The sequence below is a fragment of the Charadrius vociferus genome, unplaced genomic scaffold, assembly GCF_000708025.1.
Source record: "Charadrius vociferus isolate BGI_N301 unplaced genomic scaffold, ASM70802v2 scaffold711, whole genome shotgun sequence".
NCBI lineage: Eukaryota > Metazoa > Chordata > Aves > Charadriiformes > Charadriidae > Charadrius > Charadrius vociferus.
Genome location: NW_009646852.1, coordinates 121,596 through 147,980, shown reverse-complemented (window position 1 = coordinate 147,980; position 26,385 = coordinate 121,596). Strand labels below are relative to the sequence as shown.

General features: G+C 43.9%; 2 protein-coding genes across 2 annotated transcripts in view; one reads left to right on the top strand and one right to left on the bottom strand.

Moving 5' to 3' along the window:
• The window catches only part of LOC104294617 (chromosome unknown open reading frame, human C10orf76), a 118,938-nt gene extending 103,392 nt beyond the window's left edge, over positions 1-15,546 (bottom strand). The window contains exons 1-12 of the mRNA XM_009894239.1: positions 15,439-15,546; positions 14,919-14,975; positions 14,637-14,783; positions 12,771-12,878; positions 12,310-12,402; positions 11,367-11,441; positions 10,597-10,683; positions 5,034-5,090; positions 3,946-3,989; positions 2,335-2,395; positions 1,243-1,289; positions 405-480 (exon numbers count right to left, since the gene is read on the bottom strand). Of these exons, the coding sequence (XP_009892541.1) occupies positions 405-480; positions 1,243-1,289; positions 2,335-2,395; positions 3,946-3,989; positions 5,034-5,090; positions 10,597-10,683; positions 11,367-11,441; positions 12,310-12,402; positions 12,771-12,878; positions 14,637-14,783; positions 14,919-14,975; positions 15,439-15,540 (954 nt within the window). The 5' untranslated portion in view covers positions 15,541-15,546. The remainder of the gene's footprint in view (positions 1-404; positions 481-1,242; positions 1,290-2,334; positions 2,396-3,945; positions 3,990-5,033; positions 5,091-10,596; positions 10,684-11,366; positions 11,442-12,309; positions 12,403-12,770; positions 12,879-14,636; positions 14,784-14,918; positions 14,976-15,438) is intronic.
• On the top strand, positions 15,539-26,115 carry HPS6 (Hermansky-Pudlak syndrome 6). Its single transcript, XM_009894251.1, is given in 3 exon segments — positions 15,539-15,556; positions 23,874-25,823; positions 25,825-26,115. Coding segments are annotated over 3 exon segments (2,259 nt in total).
• Positions 26,116-26,385: the final 270 nt, after the last annotated feature.

Below are 26,385 nucleotides of genomic sequence, written 5' to 3'. Positions count from 1 at the left end.
TCTTTCCCTCAACCCTGACTTAACAAGAGCATGAATTGCTCCGATAGCTGCAGCAATCTTATCCCTACCAGCCACTCACTCCATTCTCCTCCTAAAGGCAGTATCAATAAGGCCCAGAAGGCACTCCACACAGCATTTCCCATTAAGTGGGAAAAACGGCTCATTCCAACATAAACTGCGCCCTCAAAACTTTACTCATTTTCTTGCAAGGCAGGAAGCATTTCCTAGAAGTATCATAATGCCCGGGCCTGGCCTGCTTCTGATCCTTCATGCTCATCTACACCTATGACAAGTATGCAGGGGAAAAAAAAGAAAACTTAACTTTTCACCAGTTCCATTTCTAATTCTCTAAGTTCGAAGACATCCACTGAAAAGAAATGGGCAAACAATGCACTGAAACTCACTTGTGCCAGGACTGTAATGAAATTCCGGTTTAAGTGAACAGCTTCATAGAGGGCCAGAAGGATTGCTTCATTCGTTCTGTGGAAAGGATACAGACAAAAGCACAGTTAGCTAAGAACTAACACCAGATTAGAATCCCAAGAGCAAAGCTTTTCAGAAGCTTGGCCCATCTGAAAGAAGAACTTTTTTTTTCAACTATATAAAACTCTGCCTCCGCAATCCAGTTGTTCTTCCGATTACTAGTAGTACTTAGCAATCCATAAAATAGCTATTTTTAGAACTCAACTACAGTCTTTGTTCCCTTCCTGCTAAAGGTCTCCCTCATTGCTCCAACAGTGTTTCCCCCTTAAAGTCCTTTATTTTAAGCGCAGAGGTTCCTACAGACACCACAAACCCCCATATTTATCACTTGCCCCCTTGATTTAGAAAATATTTTGTTGAGGACAAGGGTGCACAAATCATCACTTCGCATCTGCCACTCCAACATGTCTATTATATGTTAAAAATGCCTCATAAAAACCACAGGCGGGGGAGGGTTTTTTTGTGGTTGGGGTTTTTTTTGTTTGTTTGTTTGGGGTTTTTTTGTTGTTGTTGTTTGGGGGTTTGGTGTTTTTTTTTCCACACTTCATTACAAGCAATTCAGCTGTGGCTCCTTCTGCTGCACCCTTCCCACTTAAGTGAGAATCCACTGTTTGCAGGGGGTTGGTACCATTTTAATTACAAGAGAAATAGCTTCTCTAGTTTGCTTTGCTATGTTAGAACAGCTCCATGAGGGAGCAGATCACGTTGACCAGTGTGGTGAATTGCCATTCATTGTGTAACTAACATCTGTGCACTTACTGGACTGAGATCTTCTCATCAGCATCTGCTATGAACATGCTGCCCACCTATGGAAAGAAAGAGTATTGCATACGAGGAATTTGTGAAAGCTATTGGACAACAAGAGAGAAAAATGTGGATTTAACTAAATCAGAAGTCCCCTGGGAGAGGTGTTTTCATCCAAGGCACACATGCAACTTTCTTTGTAATACTAGTAATATACAAAAGGGAAACAGGATGACCATCTACAAACACATATCATTTCGCACTACTGTCACTGACCAATGTTTCACCTGTCAAATCACAAAAGATGGGGGGGGGGGGACCGTATCTTGAATCCCTGCATAATCTTGAATGTATTAGTCTGTGATTCTGTAAGAGGACAACAGAGATCATTTCCTATCTGCTTGCCCCAAAGTGGTAGCAGTTTTACCCATCTCATTCCTGACAGACAGCTGTCAGCACTGAACTATCCTTACTTACAGGTAGTATTCCTGTCAGTTCGGTCTCAGGCTACAACTAAATCTCAGACTAAAGCAAAGCCAAACTGAACAAGGGGAACAGTAGATACTCTTTACAAGAAATTCATAATTGCCTTTGGAGGATGCCCCTCCAAATATGCAGACACTGCCCACCGCAGAATCCAAGCTTACTTACAGTGCACTCAGGCTGGAGTAACAAGACCGTAAAGAAACAGATCCCCAAAGCTAGTGACAGACTAGACTTTGCCACAAAAATATTCAGCTTCTCTGGTTTAAGCTACATCAGCAGAGCAGCAACTTGTTTTTAAAAATAAGTAGCTGTTTAAAAGTGGCCAACAAGTTATTGTGATTTTTAAAATAAAGTCAACTAGAATGAATAAGATGAAGGAAAATAAGTTCAATTATCAATGCCAGAATAAAGATATCATCCTTTGAAAGAGCTTTCCCAGCCAGACAAGAACACACTCCTCAGAATACAGCCCTTTCAGTTGTATTTGGTTTGGATTTGATCAATGCCATTTCCTCCTCCAGAACCCACATCCCAAACTCACAGTTTTTGGAAACACCCTCCTACTGAACTTCCATGAAGGCACTTATTTTAAGAATAGAAAAAAACCGCTTCCTTGCTTACCATATTAGTTAGGGCTGAGAGAAAACCACTCTGGTGCTCCTCTTCCTTATCTTTGTATTGCCTGAACAAAAATGAATGAGGATGAAGCTTCGGGGCTAAAAACAGAACGAGGGTTATTTTATCTAAATCCCTGTGAGGTGGTCTTATCTGATAAGGATACAGGATGGAGAAGGCTTCAACATTCACAAGCCCTTTTCAAGAACACCCAAAAATTGATGCAAAGGGTATTAGAATATTTGTAAGTTGTGTACAGTTGAAGTGGGGTTGCTGAAAGATGTGAGGCTGAACAATGCCCATGCTGTTATAGAGTATACATCCAGCCTGGGCCAACGCTGAAGGGACGGGACTAAGCAACTCTAGGAAATTTTGTCCTGCACTGCCAAAACAGTAATGAACCACATGAACACACACAGTCAGTAACAAGAGAACAGTTTCATTTCAATCATCATCCGCTACAGACTAAACCAGAGTCGATCACCCTATGGCCAGCAGAAACCATGACAACCATTATGGTTCATGGCCCGATCCTGCCTGATCTCACGTTCCTGGAGTAAGTGAAGGGACTGGAATTGGAATAAGCAAAGTCAACAAATAGGTTGGGTACCTCAGATTTAAGCTAAGTTGCTTCATTTGGCATTCAAATGGACTAGCAAAGCTCACAGGGCCATTTATTGTGTCTTTCATACCAGAATCTGATCACACACAAGGCAACATGAAAAGAACACGGTTCTAAATTTTTTGGGAAGGGGAAAAGAAAGAGCTAAGCTAAATGGGCCATAGTATGAGACAGCTTTTGTCAGAACGAAGGAAGTTGGGTGGGTGAGGTTTTATTCTGCTTTATTCTAATAACGTACTCTGCTAAATACATTTACATGATTTGCTGATCTTTCAAGTCATCTGCCTATCTATAATAGCAGACCTTCAAAGCAATTAAAACATTTTTTCTGCATACTTTGACAATCTTACTCCACACAAAACAAAAAAAAAAGTCTTGGGTTGCTCAGGTGAAATTGCTGTAAGTTTCCAAATTTTTCTGAAGCGCTTTCTTCGCAGGAAAACGCAGACATTTTGTGGTCTTGCTTATGAAGCAGAGGCTGAGAACATGCTACCCCTACTGCTGCCTTTCTGGCTCTTTCTTCAGAAGCAGTTAATGCTTTCCACCATTTGCAAGAGCACACATCCCCTAATCATCTCTGATTTGGCACGTGGATAGTCCTGGACACATTTGTTTGGTTTAGATTGTGTTTCAGTTAAATCAATTTTCTAACAGAGAAGTACTCAGCAAATCGTTTATCTTTTCACTCGGGACTAAGATTTTAAACAAGGTTCATACAGAGGTAAAATCCATGATAGTAAAAACATATAATAGATATCTTCCCCTACAGCAAGATCTCTCCTGAAGCACATCAGCACAGCTGGTACAGATGCATTTACACTTGCAATGATAGCAACAACTGAGCTGAAGTACCTCAAAGCATAAGACTATTCCCTGCCTCTCCAGGTGCATCAAGGCTGTTAGGTGATAAATAAGTGCTTTAACAAAAAGAAAAAGTGTGTGGAACTGTATAGCAACTATCATGCACTGAAAAACAAGAGACAATTAGGTTTTACCTGTTATATTCCGATAAAGCCTGGGCAATTACAAGTCCCATGCCCTGAAAAGAAGCATTAAAAAATCTTTACATTACAAATGTAAATGCAGGAAATCACACACTGAACACACATAGCAGTGCTGCCCCCCCCCCCAAGATAACCTAGCACACTAGAATTTCCCCTGAAGCTGTTTTAACTATTCAAACATGCTATGATACAACAAAAATATCGCCCAAAAATCAAGACACCAAAATTTAAAGTTGAATATCTAATTACTAAATTCAACAGAGAACGTTTACTCTCCTTGGACCTCCAGACAGAGCTTATTCACTCAAGAAGCCTCAATAAAGCGACAAGAACTCCAGAAGGAAGCTGGTGTCAGAGGAAGAACATCCAAAAGTTCAAAACAAAGGCCATAAATACTAGTAACCTTTTCACTTCTTGCAAACAGCCTCCACCATTCCACAGCTACTGATCACCCTTTCTGTCAAACTAATTTAATTAACTTAGAATAATTGTTCTCACCCTTTAGTTAGCACGGAGCTTGCTTTTTACTTCATGCCTAAGGAACAGCTTCTAAGTCCAGACCTCACATAGCTCGTAGTGTGCTGCCACTTTATGTCCAGGCCTAGATACAAAACTCAGGCAGTGGCTACAACCCAACATATGTTGCAGGACTCTTGACACGTGTACAAGCTTCCACTGAGCTACAAGAATTAACTTGTGGACTGGCAAAATCAGATGACACAGCAGTAGAAATGAGATCTTCTTTGGCATAAGCTACCTTGTGCCTCTTTGGTACATGACAGCAAATAGTGTATAGATAGTTCATAAATGTATACTAGATCAACTTCAGCACCTTCCTTGCTACCTAGCTTTTTAACTACCCCCACCATTTAACTGGTGATCAAACCGTCCAAATCATGAGCTGCCTAACCTGTTGCAAGAGTGCAGTTAGGGCAGAAACCCACCACACTGGTGTTCTTTACAGTAGCACTGTTCCTAGACCTTCCTTCCATGGGACACCATGATTGCATTTGTTACACTAACACCACATGTGAGAGAGCATCACCAAGCAGCACAGAGGAATCTAGTCAAATACTCACATTGAGCGTGGCTTCATCATCTACGATGGAGAGCTTCACAATGTAGGGATTCACTGACTGCTCAGGGTGGGGGGAGAAGGAAGAAAGAAAATTGGTTTTAAGTTCAGCCTTCAGGAAAGAAAAACCACTATTAACTTTCCAAGTTTACCCAACCACCTGAAAAGAATCTCTCTCCTGTCCCACAAAGCGGAACACACACAAAGAAAGAGGAGTCATAGCACATGCTAAGGCCGCTATGCCTGGGACACCTCCTCTTTACTGGCTCAGCCAGGCAGCCTCCTGATTTTATTGAGAGGGAGTTTCTGCTCTGCCGCTAGCTCATCTGTCAGTCTTGAAAGCGCAGCAGCTGTCCTGCAAGGCTGTTATCTGTGACACACACACTGTTACGCAGCAGGAACAAGCAGCGAAGCTGGGACTGAACATTAGCGTTCCGATATCTCCCTTCTGCAACACCTTGCAAAGATTGCTTAAAGGGAGGAGCACCCAGGAAAGCATGACAGTGTTATGGACTCATCTGCTGCTGGGTTAGAGCTCAACACTTTAACTGTTTACACCACTGAGAGCTAGAAGTCTCTGGAGAATACAAATTCCTTGAACTTAACTGAACAAAGCACACAGGCTCCATCTATAAAGATAAGGCCTAATAATTTAGAAAGCATTTAGATTAGCAATGTACATTTGTTTTTCCTGGTTTATATGTGTCAGTGCAAAACTAACAAAGTTGATCTGAAACCAAGACGGAGAAGAAAAGCCACTACCTTTGTAGTAAATCCAAAGTGGACAGGAAGAAGAAAACACAACGCATGCATCAGGTGCAGCCCTACAAGTTACACAGTTACCCGACTGATTTGCCCATGGCTTGACAGCAAGTTAAAAATAAGGCTGATCAGAAAACACCACTCTCACAATTACTTTGTGCTTTGGGAGGATCAGGCTTTCTTTTTCGTTCAGAAAAGAAACTGATCAGAACAGACCAAAGCTCAGCCAGTCTGTCAGCCTGCCTCCAGCAGCACGCAGCCCTGTCTGCTGTCTCGGAAAAAGACAGAAGACTCACACAGAACCCATCTGTGCGCGAAGCAGGCAAAGATATTTCCTTGAGGCTGGAGTAGAGGCTCCTTTTGAGTCACAATATATCGTCCTCTCTGTACAACCACGCTCCCCTTCAGAAATTAAGTTTAGTCAGTGTCAGTAAAGCAGAAGCAAGCTTCACAAATTTGTAATTAAAAATAGATTGAAATCAATCCTTGCAAATATATCTTGGTTTTGATCATTTCAGTCATTCTCTTGCTCTCCTTACACAACAAGGAGAAACTCTTGACCCCACAGCTCACAGGCAGAAGGGAGGCCAGCCTGTGACCCGTGATCAATAAAAGTGATGGGGCTCTTCCAGGCAATGGGCAGCAGGGCTATGCTGGATTAGAGGCTGCAGTGTTATCCAAATTCCCAGATGCGGGGAACTTGATACTATGTGGGGAACAAGCGAACTGGGAGGTACTACAGTGACCAATGCCACCAGGCTGCCCCGAGACCTAGTCCCATCACAGAAAGGGAGGGGGAGTGGGTTTGTTGTCATCTGCAGCCTATGAACAACCCTTCAGGCTCCCGTTGCCCTTGACTTTCCAAGATGTGTGCTCCATGTCTCCCGCCTCTTGGCAGCAAGATGTCATCAGTGCCTGGGTGATACAGTCACGAAGCCGGCCTAGCTTGCTACAGATCTCTGCCCCTCTATCTTTTCAATTGTCATTTCTATATCTGCAGAGGTCTGTTAATAATTCCTGTCTGAAGTATTCCATTCCCCTGACACATTCCATGCCTCCTCTAGGCTTCCCTAACTCCTTAAGCAGCAGGCAGATGACTAACCAGCGTAATCCACACACTGTGTTACTCTGTATGGGACAAGGCGGTTTCTAGCGCCTTTCGGTGTGCAAGTCTGTACCAGTGTGATGACAATACTTCCTGTGCTGCTCGCAGGGAGTGCAGTTTGCTCCTGCCCCTCCTTGAGAGCCAACAGTTCCAGTTATTGCCTGTGAGCATTAGTTTGCACATCTATGTCGAATGTCAGCAACCTGCAAGTTGCACAAGCACCCCTAAGCCCAACCCTGCCTGCTTCCCTGTTCTCATCCTGCTGTTTCAGAGTTCAGTTCCCCTCTCACTGGGAAGCACAGCAGAAGTTTTAAAAGTCTAAGTTACACCTGCCACTCCACAACATGCAGAAACACGCCACAGCCTTGAAAAGCGGTTGATAAGCATTTTGAAAACTTCAAAGTGCGTCAATAAAGTGGTTACACAAACCTAAAAATAGCTTCTGCCTCCACAAAGAACTCAAAAATATGATTCTCAGCTCATCAGAGAACACAGGTCTTTTCCTATCACTGCCATCAGATAGCAAACACTACAGCATTAAGGTCTTCTTGTTGGTGTTGAGGTACAGACACAAACTCCTGGAACCTGGGAATACTCGAGATGTCCTCCATGAACCACCCACCATTAGATGCCAACAATCTCATAGAAATGAGTGTGGACGCTGCAGGGAGATCATTACCAGGTCATTTTTAAAGCAATCCCCAGATTAAATGCCATACAAAGTGAGTATTATCCGAAGAAGCACACAGGTCTGGCAGAAGGACTGAGATCTCCTCCATGCCCCCAAATGTACCTCCATCTCCAACTAAAACCTACGGGAAACAATTTTTTTTGATAGGAAAAGAAAGCAGAAAAAAAAAAAAACAAGCTAACCACATATAATCCCTAGTTAGGTGCTTAACTTATCTTCACATCTGTAACACAAACGAAGGGCAGAGTCCACTCGATTATCCCTCGCAAGACTTTTCCCTGAACACTCATTAGGGATGATTCAGCAGCTTTGCTGCCAGCTCTGATGAGGCCATCTCCTCTGCTGGCAGGCCATCTTGCAGGGAACTGGAGCTTGAATAATTACTCTTCTTGTTAAAGAGATTCATTTAAAATCATTTGAGTCATGCGAGACCTGACTCTTCAGTGTTGTAAGTGTCTCTTCAGCACCTGTAGCTGACTACATCAAGGAGAGAGAAGTGCACGTAACCGGACACGAAGGGCTGTCGGATACACTATAGGCTGCCAGACAAGCGCATGAAGGGAAAACCCCATATTTTTACAAATTTCTTTCAGCTCTCCCTAGCAAAAGACCCAATATGCAATTCTAGCAGGTTGAATGTGAGGCAAAGACATTTCCACCTAGGTGTTATCAAGGAATCTAACTATTTAAAAGTCACTACCTGATTTTATGTTTTAGCTTGCTATTCTAGCAGCCATCCCTTAAAACGCTGAGCAAGTGATCAAATACTCTTCCTCGCAGCATCTTCTCTGTTTGGCAGCCTTTTGTGCACACTTAGCTTCACCATTTTCCTGATATAGTCAATTATTTAGTTACTGTTATATATTTCTCTGACATAGTATCCAGGTAAAAATATTTTCACTGAAATCAGGACTAGGATTAAAAAAACATAAAATATAGCTGAAGACATGAATAAGTATATACTTGGAACAACTTTTGAAAATTATTAGGTTTCAGATCAGGGACATCCCTTTAAAGGTTCCATGTAAAGACATGTAAATCATTTTTACTCCTAGAACAGAAGGTAATGAGCAAACCAAGATCTCAGCTCCACTGGAAATGAAAACATGGACAGATATTCCCCAGGGAATTCGAGAGGAGACTACAAAGTTCACATCCCAAATATATGAAGGAACATCCTGATGCAAAACACACTGGTATTCACATTAAAGACAGACAAAATTATCGTCAACTAATGAATTTCCAGCCTAATTAGATTTTCTTAAGCAGCTGGAAACACAATTTAGCACCCAACGAAGTTCAGAACAAAAGAGATACTATCAACTGCAGCACAGTTAAGTAAAAAGAGAACTCCAAAGGATTTGAGGCATGAAAGTATGCTACAATACACTGACAACCAGGCAACCGCCAAACTGACTCTAAGGGCCAAAGACTAGCTAATGAAAGCAGCAACGCTACTTAAGGACAAAGATTATGACTGCATTACTACAGGGTTTGCTTGCAGCGCTACTTACAAAGGGCAGTGTCAGGCAGCTGTCACATAAAACCTTTCTTCAAGTTGCTTTCACCCTGGCCAGATGAACTACTCAAGCTGAAATTCCCCTTGCTACACGCCTGCCTCAGGTTGGACTGTACTTTTTAAACATCAGCACAATTTCTTTTGGGTGCCCAGTTTGAAGACATCTAGGACAATGTTTTCCAAAGCACTCAATCCCAACTCAATACTCTACAGAAAGCTACTGCAAAAAGCAGAGGACAAGTCTTACGTACTCACAGCAGTCTACCTTACTAAGGACATAAACTACAGCACACAGGGATCCGTAGCTCAGGGATGGGACTACGCAACTTTCCACCCTTTGATCTGAACGTTGCAATGAGACCTCTGGTCTTTTGAGCCTGCCCTCACCAGTAACCCTACCCGTACCATTCCTAACAGTATTCCCTCATGGCCATACACTGAAATCAAACTCCATGTTCCTGTGCTATGTCACCACAGCACAGATTGCCAAATAGAATCTGTAAGTCACGATTCTGACAACATTCACAGGAATGAGAAATTAACAGGGATTACTTTGACACTGACTGTAGCTCCTGTCTTCGCCTCTTCTCTACATCTATTCATAATTCAAAACAAGATTTGTTATTAAACCAAGTAGGTTTTGGAGCCTGCCTCCTCCCAGTAATTCTGCTGAGGAAGGGGGATTCCAGCACTTTCCCATTTTTTGCCAATCTAAGTACATTAAGATATTCCTAATTGAATAATAATAAAAATAAGATTGCTCATTAAAGCATCATGCCTCATGTAAAGTAAAGCCAACACTAGGTGTTGTTTTGACATTTAAAATGTTTCGTTTTCAGGGTGATGAATTAAAAGGAAAAAAAAAATGGAAATACAGCATGAAGTAGCGCAACCAGTTTAGAAAAAGGAAGATGAATAAAGTTTCTCAGAGAGGAATCAGTCAAAGAGACAGAGGCAGACTTCTGGAAATAATAGCTGTGATGTTTCAGTTCATTCTTTGGTCACAGCTTCACCATCTCTTCTGGGGATCTGTGCTCTTTCAGTCTACTAGTCAGGTTCTGAATCACTAATTCAGTTTGAAGGCCAAGATGACTGATAGCTCATTTTACTTTGGAGATTATGTATAACCGCACAGTCACACACACAGAGGCAAACATGCAAGTTCGGCACAACAGTAACTCTTTCAAAAGGACCTTCCCTGGAATACTTTCATGAAGGAAACGCAAATCCCCTACGTAGTTTCTTTCATGCTTGCACGAAACAATCTGTATGAATATCATACACATCTGATTATACATATGTCAGAGACAGATACAGTTCACATAATATGACTGCCTTGCAAAACTTCTGCAGCTCCGTGCTGATACCCTGATAAATGTTAGTGTGTACTGCTAAAAACTGTACTGGAGGCTGCCTTAATAATCCAGAGGTCAGCGTAAATAAATTAAGCAGAGAGAAGGGATGCTTCTGTTATCCAAAAGAATACCTACCTCGTACTTTCTGTAGTTGACCAGCAAGGCAAGAAGGACAACAGCATCATAGCCATGTTCCCTGCGACTAAGTGGGCTGGACAGGATCTGGAATAAATAATCACACTGTTCTGTTTGGGCCTGCTTCGGGAAGCTGGCAGTGACTCTCAGACAGCGCGTGGCCATGAAACGTATGCGTAAGAGCAAATTATGTCCTGACTGAAAGAGGACATTTAAGGTTGAGGGAGTGTCAGTGCTTCCAAGAAGTCCTGCACACAGAGAAGCTTATTTATCACAGAGAGGATGAACATGTGTTTTCTGGGCAAAAAGGGCAAATCTATCTCTCAACAGCACCGGACAGTATCTCAGTGTATCACCAACATTATCTGTGCAAGTTTTCTGGGTTTCTCCAAGCCCAGTTCTACTTCTAAAAAGTATAATTTATCAAGGAGCAGAAGAAAACCTCAATATACCCAGACTGCCTTTTGAAAAAAAATTTCCTCTGATACAAGAATTCTCTGTGAAATTAGCCCAGAAATCTGTTCAGCTTCTATCTATGCACAAATGTCTCAAGTGAAAATACTTGAAATACTCAGTAGTGACTAAAAACAGCAGACTAGAGTAAGGAGGAGAGAGCATTAAAAAAAAAATAATCTATGACTGAGCTATGAATGGAATCAACACACAGTGCCAGTCAGATACGCTGCACTGAAAAAGCTGAAAAGCAAATATATGACTGAAAGCTCTCAATATGGAAGAAGAGTGCCGGCAGTAGAAGGAAGAACCCTTACCTGCAAAATAGCTTCAAATATGCTGTTAATCATCACATACTCCAGGATGGTGTTCTGGCTAATGTTATCTGTCACCTGAGTACAAACACAAATTTTGAAATCTGAGCCGAAGCTGTAGCTGCCTCTGGCACACACTGGGAACAGAGGAGTTCTACTACCAGATGGACACATTTATCCAGAATCTCACACTTAGTCAGCAAGCCAAAGTGTGACTAGCAGTAGAGCTAGACATGAAGTAAAAGAAATCTGTCCTGCCTCCCACCCCTCTCTCTGACAAGAAGCATTGCACACATACTAAGAGCTCCCCCTTTCCTCTACAGATTGATATTTTACACAGCTGCACGACAACAGCTATCAGAAGCTGAAGCAGACTGCTACACTGGAGGCAGAGTGTGAAAAAGCGGGGCCCATATGCTCCACTGAGGACTTTTCCATCACAAACAGGGCAGTGAAGACCTCCCCAACACTCATTTATCTCTTATCACAGCCAATATAGTTTGCAGTTGACCATCTCCAAGAGATGCCGAGTGGCCATTTGTTCCAAAGTCCTCATTCTTCACATCCTCACCAGTCTTGTCTACTCCATGCTTCCTGTCTTCCCTCAACGCCTCTCTCCTCTGCTCCCTTTCCATCTATCTGAGACTTCTTAAATATCTTTTTCCCCTAAAAAAAATGTGAATCCAATTGACACTTCCTCCTGCATCGCCCTCCTTTTGCTCCAGTTGGCACCTATCTCATGAGGCAAAACCGGTCTGCTAGGCTGTATCACCATCATGGTTACAGCAATGATGCATATTCTGGGCTGACCCTTGTTCCCATTCACAATTTTTTCCCCTCTCAGGCTTCACACTGCAGCATTCTGCTCAAGTTTTGAGACAGTTCCATCCCTCAAGATGTGGCCCATATAAGCCTTTAAATTATTATAGAGCTGGTATTTACTTACCGTCACCAAGCAGAGAAGTAGCTTCAGACACAAGCTTTTGAGGCTTTCAGAACCCTCTGCACAGAGAAGCGAGTCCAAGCTCTCCATCAGATTCTAAAGAAGAACAACACATTATTAAAAAGGAATATTTAAAATTATTTGTAATGTTTGTTATAAAAAGCTTTTTGGGACATTCAGATACAAGAGCACCAATATAACGCCATGTTATTCCAGAATCAATAACTGAGCCACAATCATGTTATTCCAGAATCAATAACTGAGACATCAGGCATAACATCATGATCATCTTCCAAGAGTTTTTTCTAAATGTATGAGAGATTTTTTGTATACATATAACAATAGATTTTATTCACAAAGTAATTCTGAGCTCCACAAATATAATCTTCTGTTTTCTTTGCAAGACACTGCCCCTGTGACATGGCTCCTGTGCAGACTGTTTCTCTACATTGCCAGGGCCTCACCTTCATACATAGCTCTGCCTTATCAAAACCCACAAGCATGTTGATGATGTCGAACCCAGAAGTGGATTTGTTCTTCTGATGGACACCCCGAATCAACGCACACAAAGTCTGCAAGGGGAAAAATCAGAGGTAAGGTGTAAGGCAACGCGTACAACTCAATAGCAAAACCCACCCTAAACCCCTCTCCTAGCAATGGCAAAGCACAGATATTTAAACAAACACCACCAGCCTGGAAGCCATACATTTTGTCTGACCTCTCCTCCACCTCTGTTGTTTCTAAGAAGGATCTTGGATGCTGAGAACTCAAAAAAATAGAGAATGTATTTGTCCATATTTTTCCTGTTTGTTCAACCCTTCATTTTATAGCACTCTGAAGAAAGGCAATCTTTCTGCTTCTTCTGTACAGATACAGTTTGTACCAGACAGGATGTCAACCCGTGTGGCTTTAAAGCCAAAAATATTGACCAGGAAACTGCAAGGCAGAACCAGTGTCCAGTACATGGACAGACACACCTTAGCGCTCTCCAGATTAACTTCTCATTTCAAGCGTGCCAAATACACATCCATACAACACAATTTATCACATTATGCCTGCCCATACAGCAGATGCTTTTACTATGGAGAGCACAAATTTCTGTTTCGTTACCACACTGCTATACTAAGTCTGACCAATAAACTGTCTCTTTGTCAAAAAGGGAAAAAAAAAAAAAAGAGGAAAAAATATCTCCAAGGCTATTAGACAGCTTAAGTTTTCCCTAACTACCTCAGGGGCTCTAAGAACCTTCCCACTAAACACAACCTTCTTCACATTTCTTGTTGCAGGCACTGGATTACTGATTCATACCGAGTTCTTGGAGATCACTGCACACTATGCTTCCAGCAGACACTCTGGAAAATTTATGGACAGCAAATGTCTCATTTGCCCCAACAGAGGGAAATGTCTGCGGTGACTTTCATCACCAGGCACCTTTCAGGTCTGTGAAGAGGGGAATGAGCAGGACGATAACCACTGCTGTTTCAGAATTCAGCTTAAATTCACCTGTGAGAAGTAACTAGTTTCAGAAGATGTAAAGCTGGAGACAAGCAGAGCTCAAGGAATCAGCAGACCTGATTAGCAGATTGTGTGTCATCAGAGGGGTAAAACTTCTCAGGTTTACATCAACTTTTCCCATCTTACTGCCTGTCCAATGTCTTACAGGTGACTTCTCCAACATGAAATTCGTATACTGTATTCCTACAACTGAGAGAAGCTGGGACAAATGCATTCACCAAACTGTAAGAATCAGCCTGTGAACTAATAACATCAAATATCAAGACTGAAAAGGGCAGTTTCCTGCAGAAGACATGGGATAACACAGCTTTCATAAGGAACAAGCTGCAGGAAAGCGTTTATTAATTCTGGGTGACAATTCTTCACAGTTTCCAATCAGAAAGTGTCCAGCAGGGACAATCTCCTGTACAAATTTCACACTAACTTCTCCAGAGCTTTATTTCATTTTTGACCCACATGGAAATTCAAAAAGGAGGCTGAAATGGAGGAGAACAGAAGAAAGTAGGAGACAAAGCTACACAGAATCCTCTGGAGCCTCCAAACTGACAGCCTGCAGTGTGAACAAGCCCCTCTTGTCCCTCCATTGCCATCCGCTTCATCCTGCATCACCAGATCCTCTTGAATTCTGAAACAAACTATTGTTCTTCAAAGACTAAAGAGACTATAAATGTTTGTAACCTCCACAGAAAATAAGTAGCAACTGCTTTGTAGACACCATTTCTCCTCCGAACTAAAGAAATGAGCACAAGATGTTTGATACCAGCGGCAAACATATTGCCTCATCAGAAGCAGAAGAGAACATTCTCATGTGGTACCTGTAGTGCATTGACCACTCTGATTGGGTGCTCCTCACCCAGTGCCTGTATGCAGTGCTGGAACAAGCAGTTGATGTTATCTTTTATCTTCATTAACTCTTCCCCATCCAGCGCCTCCAGCTTGCCTTCTAGATATTCCAAGTTGACCTGTCAGGTTAAGAAGTAGTTCACGCATATTATACAACCACTGACACCTTCGAAAAGCAAGTCCTTGCACTGGCAGTCTGCCACTTCATAGGCAGAACAGCAGCAGTAAGTCAGAGGATGTTTAACTCCTGTTACCTTCATGAGAAACAGCTCCTCCCAAAACCTAGGGTTGCATTTACTGGGGTCCTCTGTCTGAAAGGAAAAGGAACGGCCATGAGAGCAAACAATAAAAAAATCAATCAGGCAGAATTTAAACAAAAAAAAAAATTATCCTGAGTAGCTCAGAGTCAGCATCATCACACTGGATGACCAAGTGGTCTCAGAGTATAGAATTCTGTCTACACAGATTCCCAGAAACTGAAGGACAAACAGAAGCAGCTCTCAGTTGGGACACCTCTGTATATTTTCTGGATTATTTTTTAAGAAATACTTGAAAAGCTGTGACTTCCCATAGATCACAAATGGTCCTGGTAGACAACGGGACACTGTGACATTAAGAAAGAGAGCAGAGTACAGAGCCCTGCATGACAGTAGGAGAGCCTGAAGCGCGTGCCTACACTGTGCAGTCCTTACCTCAGGAAAAGGATCCACCATGCAGAGCATACCATGTGTTTTAACTCAACACTTCAGAAAGAAGATATGCTCGAGTCCTTACCGTGAAAATCTCATCATACATCAACACAACTTTCTCCTTCAACGGCTTCTTGGAGGCTGAAGATTTCCGGAGCAGCCCACCTTTCTTCTCTGTTTGGGCCATGCTGTATACCCTGAAGGTAAGAAGAGACAGAAAAGGCAAAGGGAACTTGAACTTTTCTTCAAGGCATATCTGGCCTGCCTCAACCATGAAAGACTTTTTCACTGCACTGAAATACTAATAGTCTCTCACAAGCTGAAAGTAGGGGTTTTAATAACTATACCAGATAAGAAATCAGATCAAAGGTCCTATCTAGTCCAATATCCCATTTCAAAGAAAGATGAAAAAGTCCAGGCACAGCCATGTAGAGAATAAGCTTCTTATGGATAATTTTTCTTAATTCTTCCCTGCTAGAAACTGTCTCATAATCCAGACCAATGCAGTTTACATCTAGAAAAGTATGCATTTTTTAATCTCATTGCATGAACTGTGATACTTGTTATCAAATGGATACTCAGTCCTTTTTGATGCTGGTCAAGCCTCAAGGACATCTTGTGACAAAAAGCACCTGAAAATGTTTGAAAAAGTCTTATCTGTTTAATTAGCTGCCTTCCGAAGCACTTCAAATTCCGCTTTTGCACTCTGAGGCGACATCCAACACTAGGAAACATTTGGCTGCGAAGCCTCCCCAAAGCACTCCTGCCACCCTCGCTCATCCCTACCTCTGCACCTTGGCATCCCTCAGCTGTGCCAGCTGCTCTGCAAATCAAGCCAGAAAAGAACCCCAGTCTGAAAAGCATCACATGTGGTTCAGTTTTGGGAGGAGGATGGAAGAACAAAGGGGAGCAACTTTGCAGGGATTTTTTTTTTTTTTTTTTTTAAAGCACATGAATTTCCTGATCTATTTGACAGCAAATTTTCTAGAAACACAAACAGGTTTTACTATAATTAATTGGTGCCTCATGCTTACTGGTTATCCTATTAAGAAAAAAAAGAAAGTATCATTATTACAAAATGAACTGTTACAAAAAGTAACAGCCGTAGCTGTAGTCCTGAACCTTCTGTGACAGTCAACCCATTGCAGGGGCTGAGAGTCAGAACGCATGACTTGCCATGTATTCTCAACCTCATGTCTGATGCTACAAAGCACATCACCACTCTGACCTTGCAAATACGTATTTATCTGCAATCACAGATTTTTCTGGCAAGAATCACAGCTTTAGCACTCTTCTAACCTCCTCTATCGCAACAGCACTGTCAGAGGTACTTTGTCGAAAGGGAATGCCATCCCTTCTCTCTCATCCCTAAGCTCCCAACCTTTCTCCCATACCTCCAAAGGTAATTACGCACACAGCAGCAGCATACCTCAGGCAGAGGCTTGACTTAAGTCACGCTCCAGAAACACATGGGCAGGCTCTTGTGGCAGCTGCACTCAGCCATGGTAAATTATGCACAGAGAGGTAAGTTCACCGCAGTCAGCATCTCAGACCCCAGAGCTTTCTGAGCTGGCAGCCACAGACACAGCTTTGGATTTAGCCTCCACCTCAGGCTGCCTGAACCCCTTCCACAACCACAGTACGTTCGCATCTGTCTTTCCCTCAAAGAACAGGTTCCAGCAACTACTGAATGCCAGTTCCAGATCTCTTCTGCATTCTTTCCACCGCAGACAGCTTTTGATTGTCTTAGACTACAACTATGTTCTCAAGTAGGGCTCTCAGGCTCCCAGAGGAGGTTATTCAGACATCCATCCCTTGAGCCATAAATCTCAGTTCCAAACAGCAGGAAAACATCTTTGAGGCTGGAGAAACACTGCTGCTGCAGAAGACCCTGCCCCAGGTGTGAAAGGCAGGAGACTTGCCTGGGTGGGGAAGCAGAGGGTAGGACAGAGAGCAGCAGATCTCACACCTGATAAGCTGAGATTTATATAAAAAGGGGGAGAGGTCTTCTCTCTTCCCACTAGGAAGGGAATTTGCACAGCCTGCTGGTTAAGGGCTGATGTGCGTGCTGGGGTGAGAATGGAAACAGGCCCAAGCTCAGCAACTACTGCCTCTCAACCTCCTGTAAATTATTCCTGTAGCCTAGTAGGTCTATATATCCAATTAAAATGGAAAAAGGTTTCAGTCTAACAAATGAAAAAGAAAACATTATTCAATCATCTTGATAGCTTCTCTTTTACAGACTTTGCATTATTTTTAAACTGTCATGGGAAATAAGACATTATTCTAATTAGAAACATAATTGGAAACAGAGAGAAATCTATTAAAAACCAAATCAAGAACGATGTCACTTTTAGCCTAGCAATACAAATCTTAACCAAGATTGCACAAAACAATTTCCCAACTAGAATTGTAAGTTTCTGAACCTAAAGCAGCCGCCAGCCCCAGCACACAAACACATCCATCAGTGTGCTTCTAATTGAATTACGGCTAATGAATCCCAACGTCAAAACTAATAAACCAACTCTCAGTGCTTCTAGGTCAGCGTTCTCACATCAAATGTATACGTGAATGGGAGGGGATCAATACGCTCTGCTTAGTCCCTGAACTTCGAAAGCTGCGTTTTAGCACTTTTCCTACATTTCCAGAAAGACAGAAAAATCTAAATCCCACAAGACACAAATGTGGCTTGATGTGGGGCGAGCATCAGAGATCGCATGATCATGTGAAAATTCTAGTCTCTGTCAAAATGGGATTTGGGATTCATATTCTCTCAACCAAAGCTGCACAGAGCACACACAAAGAAGACTGCTAGGGGCAAGGATTAAATAATGTTCTTGTTTATAATTTGTTATTCTACAAATGAGCGTATGGAGGAGCAAGGGGAGAAAAGTAAAAGTCGCCTTTCATGCCAACGCTTCATTAGGCTGTGCTTGTTTCATGACCTATGATGTACAAATGGCTTTTTCTTTTCACTTTATGCAATTACATTTTCTAGATGTCATAAAGACAGAAACAGGAAACTGCAGTTTGCTAATGGGGACCTTCTAGGCAGCTGCAGAAAACAACAGTTAAAGGCACAAAACATTTATAAATAAGTTGTAGAGGTGTCAAATTATCAGGACGTGGTGACAGCTTAGGAAAACTACGACAATGAATAAAGTTAACAATTATCCTTTAAACGCATCACATTTAAAAAGCATCAGTGCATCTTCCACATTTTAGGTTCAAATGGATAATTTATTCTGTCAATAGGTCGGTGCCATTAACACATGCTGCTAAGTGAATCTTGCCTGTAGTCACTGACTGCACAGGAGAACTACCCCTCAGGGCCAAGAGCAGCACACGCATGTGGATTTTTAGAACAGCGAGTACTTTGCTATGCAGCAGAAGATCCAAGATGCTTCATCTGGAACTAAAAGAAACCTCGACAGAGCACGAGTCTTGGCAGCTCAAAGGCAGGAAGATAAAAGCCATGGCAGACAGAAGTTCAGGCAGACTCTTGCTTTATCTATCATCAACCCCGGGGTCAGCTGATCCAGTCGGGAAGAAAGGGATGAGCACATCCACCTCCTTTCCACTTCATTCCAGAACTCATAGCAGAGATTCCAACCAAACATGTGACATTCAGATGAACACATCTCTGTTAGCTTTTCATTAGAATATCCACAGGGAAAATGAACCTGACATTTTGAGTCTAAGGTTTACTCAGACTTGTGCACATTGAAAACCGTGGCTGCTCCACGATGCCTCTCAGCTCCTGTACAGACTTATTATTCTATAGATCGTCTTATAATAGCAAAAACACTACTGTACAGAACATAACACTAATGCACAGCTACACTATAATGACGTCAGGATCCAAGGCTTGTAACTTCTGTAATCTTGCATGCAGCCCATCAAGTACTGTTTTGCATTTAATTGCCTAGGTTAACAAACCTGAAAGTTTTCAAGATTACAGATGCATACACCCAACCCCCACGTACAACCAAACATGAACATGTCTATTTATTTTTTTTTCAGTGTGGACCCCTCAAATACACTGTAACAGTTCTTGGCTAAATAAAAAGAAAACAAACAGATGACATAAAATGGTATTTTCACATATTGACTTACTTAGCAAAGCATTTATTCCCTATCTGAAAAAGGCCATGCAAATGATGTGATCTATATTAGTTTGTTAATGCCAAAGCCCTGGACCTCAATCAATATTTATAAAGACTCTGAATAAGAACTGAAATACTTTTCCTTTTAGAATCCAATATCCCTTGACTTGCCACTGCTACTAAGATTTGACTCACTTGTTTCAATATTGCAAGGCTAGTAACTGCCCCCACCACCAACTGCACGCCCTGGGGACCCAGTGCGATCACACTTTGCCTTTCGAGGTATTCTGCAGGTATGTCACTCAAGTCTAAAGAAAAGCTGTTCAAAAATCATCTCAATCATGCAACAGAGGGGGATAAACCCCTGCCTAAAAGTTAACCTAAAGCTTCTAAAGCAATGGGCTATAAGCCAAGCAGACATTGAAATCTTCAGTGAAGGTCCCGGAAAAGCTTGCACTTAATCCACGTGATGAATCTGCAGAGTCAATATTGGACCTGAGCAACGCGCAGTTAAAACACATGTTCCAGCACTCATCCATCACAGGAAGCAATAGACAATCTGCACCCAGCACAAGAGTTTATGAATCCCAGTGCACAAATAGTGCCTTGACCCAGTTCAAGCTCCAGTAGTAAAACCTCCAGGGCCACCCAGCAGCAGCCTGGCAGACCACTAGTGAAAACAGAGAGAGGAGGAACACGCTGGGCTAGATTTTGTCAAAGCTTTACCAATCATCATGATCAAATTCCTGCTAGAAGCCCTTTTGCAGTTTATGTTCTGCCAATTATGTTCTGCAACTCTTGCACTGGTGGTTACGGTTCATGCCAGTAGGTCCACACTGCTTTTATATTTCCCCCATTCTTTACAACCTTATTTGTATATTGTCCGCTAGAGTGAAAACTGCCCAGACTGTACCTTCCTTTACAACTGTAAGGTGCTCAACCCACCAACAAGGGAAACAGTAACACTTGCAGCACACAAGTCTTGGATCAATCTGGCAGAATTTCCAGGTGCCTTCCTGCATCATATAACGAGAAATATACTTGAGGATGTGCTGATGACAAAAACCCACAGAGATCCTACTTCTTCTTCTGCAGTACCGAGCACCATAATCTCCAGCACATTCCCAGCATATGCATTTTCACTAGTAAGTCCCTCCATCCTGCTCAGAGCAGTAGCAGTGTATGTGCTTCTATGCAGTACAATCTAAAGCCACACCACTACTGACCTATTTCCCCCCCCCTTGAAAAACAGGAGAAGCAGCTTGCTCATGCAGATACAGCCACAGAATGCCTCCCAGTACACCTGCTTTAGCAATGATATAAAAGAATAACATCCAAGCTACATTTTTAACACTTCATCCATAATTGTCTTTCATTTCTATCCGTCCAGTTAAAACAACACCCAATCCATCAACTTCACACCACCAACTAGTTAAGCTTCTTCCTGTCAAGTCCATCTAGATAAGCGTCACATGCTTCCACCTCCATCTGTTCACACCGGTTTTCCAAATTAATTTTTTCGTTTCATCACGCTTCCTTTCTGTGTTCCTGGGTACAATGCCCAGCTCTCTCGTGTCAGTCTCTCTGCGTTTTCACTTTTCAAGCCCTTCAGAATCCATCCCACCTAGTTTACCATGAAATATGCCGCACTGTCTCTACACTCCCACCTAAAAGCTCATGCCATTCAGAGACCTTTTCAGATGTCTTCCTTCTGAAGAAAAACACTCTCCCTTGTAACCTTCCCCTGCCCTTTTCCCAGAGCTTCAGCTGTCGGTGTGGATCCAAGACCTATGCTGAATACAGCGCAGCTGCATGACCTTGGCTCCAACTTCTGAGGAAGCTGCTGTGTTCTAAAAAGCTGCACAGTAGAGCCACGCCAAGATAAGAAATGTAGAGTTGCAGAGAGGTAACATTTTTGAGATATGGACCATTAGTAGCGCAAGCACCCAGGAGGAAAAACACAAACATAAAAAGGTATAAGATCCTAAGCAGAAAAAAAAACAACAATCAAACAAACAAAAAAAATCAATTTAAAAAAAAAAAAAAACAACAACGGGGAGCCAAAATATAGCAACTCAGCAACTTTGAGCAGCAGAGGCTGACCCTTCCCCTCCTGAGGGATGTCTGGGCAGCTGCATGTTGTGTTAGCAGGGGTGGTGAGCAGATGAATGCCCAGCCTAGCAGCTCATTAAAGCCTCACTGTTTCTTTTGTGCATGCTAGCCAATAACTGTTTAATGTTTTTGCGTTGTATATACCCCGCCTGCAGAGTCTCTTTGCACACAGCAAAACGTGCCCTAAGTGACACAGACAGAGGATTACGCTATTATTATTGGAAAAGCAAACTGACATCCTTTTCCCCCCCCTGTGAAATTCCTCTTAAAAATTTTTGTCACACTTCCTACTAGAGCTCAAACAGCTGGTGAACTGCAATCACCGCGTATCGCAATGATCCAAATTATCTTATTGCTTTGCATATTCCACCCACCTGCTCAGCCCGAATTGGCTCTCATCATATATTCAGATCGCAGTCTCTGCTTAAGAGCAAACTTTCTTACGGCGACATACGCAACAGGGTTCCAGCTGAGGCTGCAAGCTTGCTTATGTAGCAAGCCACCACTGCCTTCAGCATAATAAAAGTAATGAGTTCCTACTCCCTTTACCACTGTTTACCGCTCTCCTTTGCTGTGCCGATACAAGTGCCTATAAGACTGAGGGTTAAACCAGATAATTAGAATGATCACCGATAAAAAGAGTATGTCCTGCTCATTCTTTTCTTGCAGCCAAACCACTTCAGCAGCCAGCTGACGCTGTGGCCCACAAGCAGCCGAACCAAAGGGCAACCCCAGCCCGCTACCAGCATACCAGGAAAAACTCAAGTCACTTTGATCTCAGCAGTGTGCCATTTAAAACTGGAAGCATTCAGTGATTAATTTCTACATCCCCCACACTGAGAAGAGAATTAGAACTGGCCCAGGCAAGTAGAAAACTCGTATTATTTTATGGAAAAAGTGCACTAGTTTGACTGTTACTCAACCACAATAAAACTTAACAATAAGGAAATAAAAATCATAAACCCAACACATATATATCAATATGTCTATCAATATATAATATTTCTATAACATTGGGCTTTTGACAAATCTACTCTCAGAGCATTTTTCTCCTTTAATAACACAGTTAAGCTGCCTTGGGAAAAAATCCCAAACAAACAGAACAAACCCTACCCATTAAAGTACCTACAATGAGGCTTCTCCATGTGCTGGTCTTTGACAGGAATCAGTCGTTTTCTCTCTCTCACATGGTCCTTCAGTTACAGAAGGGGAGACGAGCTCTGCAATCATAAACCCTGAGTTAGCGGAAGGAAGGATACAGTACAGTCTTCTATTGGTCTGATGTGTTTGGTTTTCTGCCCAGGTGTTGCATGGGGGTACGGCTTGGGGGAGACAGGAAGACTGTTTGTGTAAAGGGTTAAGTATCAGGAATTTTGAGGCCCCTCTAGAACAACAATATAATGGGGCTTATGATGTGTGAGAGCTTAAAATTAGACCTTTCTTATTTTCCTTTTCTTGACGAGAACTGTAGTCTGCTGAAAAACAGTCTGGCATTAAAGAACAAAACAATATTGAGCTTCTTTATAAAATAGAAAAGAATTATGAATAGCAATAGTTTCACTGGTTTAGATTTTTAAGTAATCATTTTTTGATATTGGAGCTGCATGGTGACCACCTAATGGATCATACTTCCCGCACTGCTTGAAGTATCTTCTGTCCTTCTAAATACCTATACTCAAAGCTCCATTTTATTCCTTTTGCTCATCAGGCTGTACCCTAGCCATCTTCCTTTGCTCAGGGTTTCTTCCTCACAACAAGTCTGTGAAACTGAAACAACTTACTAAGGAAACCACCACCTGTGCTCACAGAATCACTTGTTTTCCCAAGAATGAATGCTGAGACACACTTCCTTCGGATGAACAGCAAACCTTTGTGTCTGATAAGACCTGAACTCATTTCAGGCACTACAACGTGCTTTATTGCCTCTATTAGCTAGGGATTTGGAACAATACAGCAATCTCAAAAACAGTTCTAAAGGGTACTTGGGTGTCCTTAGAATAGGTCTTCTAAGTTATGTCTCTGTGGGAATTTCCAGCAGATACCCTGAAGGCAGGAATATGACTTTTACCAGTAAGGATTATAAACAGGATCCAGAAGGCCCTATCTGGATTAATTTCTGAGATGCAAAGATAGGCAGCAATGCATGGTACAGATAACTATAGCCAGCTGGTTGTGAGGTGATGTAGTTTTGCCACGGTTGAGGTAGATGGCAAGCTGAGGACTGGGAGCAGTCCTAGATGACTCTCTCTAGTTTCAGCACCTTTTGGTCCTGCAGAAGGGGCTGCCACCCCCTCTGCCCCAGGTAGTGGCCTTCCAGCGCCACGGCATCAGTGGAGCCGACCTGGAGAGGAACTGGCAGCAGCCCCAGACAGCTCTTGTGGGACTGCTCTTCCTGCAGAGCCCTGTGACATTAGGCTCCTCGGCACTGGCCCTTGTGTGGGAACATGGCCGGACTGAGGTCTGGCACTTCGTGGTGGCCGTGGGCTGGCAGCTGCTGCAGACATTGGAGCTCTGCCAGGGTGCCCGGGCACGAATCGTGTCCGTGTGCAGCCAGGGAGCCAGCCTGGTGTGGTGTGAGGAGAGGCCTCCCCTGGATGCCCACTCGGACATGAGCAAGTGTGCCTTCAGGTTCTGTGTCTGCACCCGGGCTCTGGAGGTGGGGGAGCAAGGCGTGCGGCTGGGCACCCTAAGGATAGTCCTGCACAACAGCCCTGAGTATCAGGTTCTGGCCTCCCCCCAACACATCTTCCTGGTGCCTGCCACTGCCAGCTTTGCCACCACGTCCAAATTCCTCCTCATCTGGCATCCTGAGAAGGCAAAGCTCACCATCACAGCCCCCTCTGCAGGCTTTGTCCACAGAAAAGTGCTGCGCTCCAGCAATGAGTCAGACTTCAGGAAGCTCCTGCTTGGTTCTGTGGGTCTTCTCTCATGTTTGGCACCTCTGGACATTCACACCTCCGCTGTGTCCAACAGTGGGGGTCTGCTGCTGGTGAGCACAAAGGGTGCTGTGAACATGCTGGAGCCAGATGGGACACAGAGGCATATCTTTGACCTGGAGGCGGGGGCCCTGGCCCAAGGAAGTCCTGTCCAGCTGAAGACCTTTGGCAGCATCCTGGCCTGCGTGCTGGCTGGGGTCCTTTACCTCATCGACCAGAACAGTGGAAGGCTCATAGAAAAGAAAATCCTGAGCATGAAAGAGGTGCATTTCCTGGAGTCCCCGGGAGAGGAGGACAGCATCCAGCTCCTCACTCAGACTGGCATCTACAGCTTTAGCTTTTCCAAACCTGAAGACAGCAGCAGACCGGAGCCATGCCTGGTGGAGATGGTGTTTGAGGAGGCCTGCAGATACTACCAAAGGAGGAGCCTCAGCAGTTCCAAGCTGACAGTGGAGAAGTTGAAGAAAGGTGGTGTGTTCCAGGCTCCTGTGGCCCTCGCTGCCATCCTGCAGCACAGCCTCTGCCAGAAGCAGAAGCCAGCCCGAGGCCTCCAGGACACTTATGCCAAGCTGTTGAGCACAATGAGCCTGGAGCTGCAGAGCTACATGAGCTTGGAGCTCCTCAAGACCTGTGTGGTGTGTGCCCCAGAGAGTGAAGTGGAAAGCTGCTGCGAGGAACTGGTGGAGCAGGAGGTCAGCCGCGTTCTGCACTCTGACATGGACAAGGACAACTTGGCCTACCTGAACTCCATCTTTGCCTCCTTCCCCAAGGCTGCCTGGAAGGCCACAAGGAGCTGCCTGCAGCTGCAGCAGAATGGGGATGGCCTCTTGGTAGCCAGGGCCACCCCAGAGGTGTGGAAGAAGGTCCTGGGAGGGCCACAGCAGGAGGAGGTGGGTCAGAATGGAGCGGTCCCGCTCTTTGAGCTCATCTGTGCCTCCTTCCTGAGGTACAAACCCAAATGGCTGCCCAGTTTTGTGGAGCTCACCCAGCAGTACGTTAGCATCTCTTGGGCATACAGCAGCAAGGAGGGCCCAGAAGGCCGGGTGCCGCTGTACAAGAGAGCACTGGGAGTACTGGCCAGGAAGAACAAGCGTAGCGAGGCAGATGATGAGATGGAGCTCGAACTGCTGCTCTGCAGCAAGAGGCCTAAGGCCGTGCTGCAAGCTCTGCACCTTCTCATCTGCCTGAAGCGGTGGCAGCGGGTGGTGGAGGTGGCAGAGAAGTTCTCCAAGCTCAGCCCCTTGCTCAACAAGGAGATATTCACCATGCTGCTGGCAGAGTTTGCCCAGCACCGGGAGCTGGACCCTTATCTGGATCACCATGGTCCTGCAGCACCTCCCTTGCTCCCAGGAGGATCCAGTGCCCTTCTCCAGCGAGGGGAACCAGCTGACTGTAGGCTTGCTGAAGCCACTGCTGCAAAGGGTTGTGCAGCGTCCCTGCGTCCAGGATGAGATGTACTCGGATGCTTTGCAGAGCCCCACCTTCCCCCCTCCCCCCCCACCCCGAGAGCACAAGATCCCCTCAAAAGCAACGGCCGACAATGCCCCTCAGCCCCCCGTGGCAAGGACTTCCTCCCCCTCGGTGCTGGTACAGGGTGACACAGTGTGAGGGCGGGGGGTGGGGGGAAGCACAATGGGATCCCAAGCCTTGGGTGCATGAGGAGGGGAAGGCTACAACATCCGCCCCAGGAAATCCTGCCCTGCCTGGCAGTACGGAAGCCTGCCCCTTTCTGAAGCATCCCTGTGACAGTGTCTCAAAGAGTCCATTGGGTGGTTGGGGTTGGGGGATCTCGTCTGAAGCCAGGGCAGGCTTTCTGGTTATTTCTAGCAAGTGCAATTGCGTGTGCCCCAGCGGAGGAGCAAATGCCGGGCGCGTTTG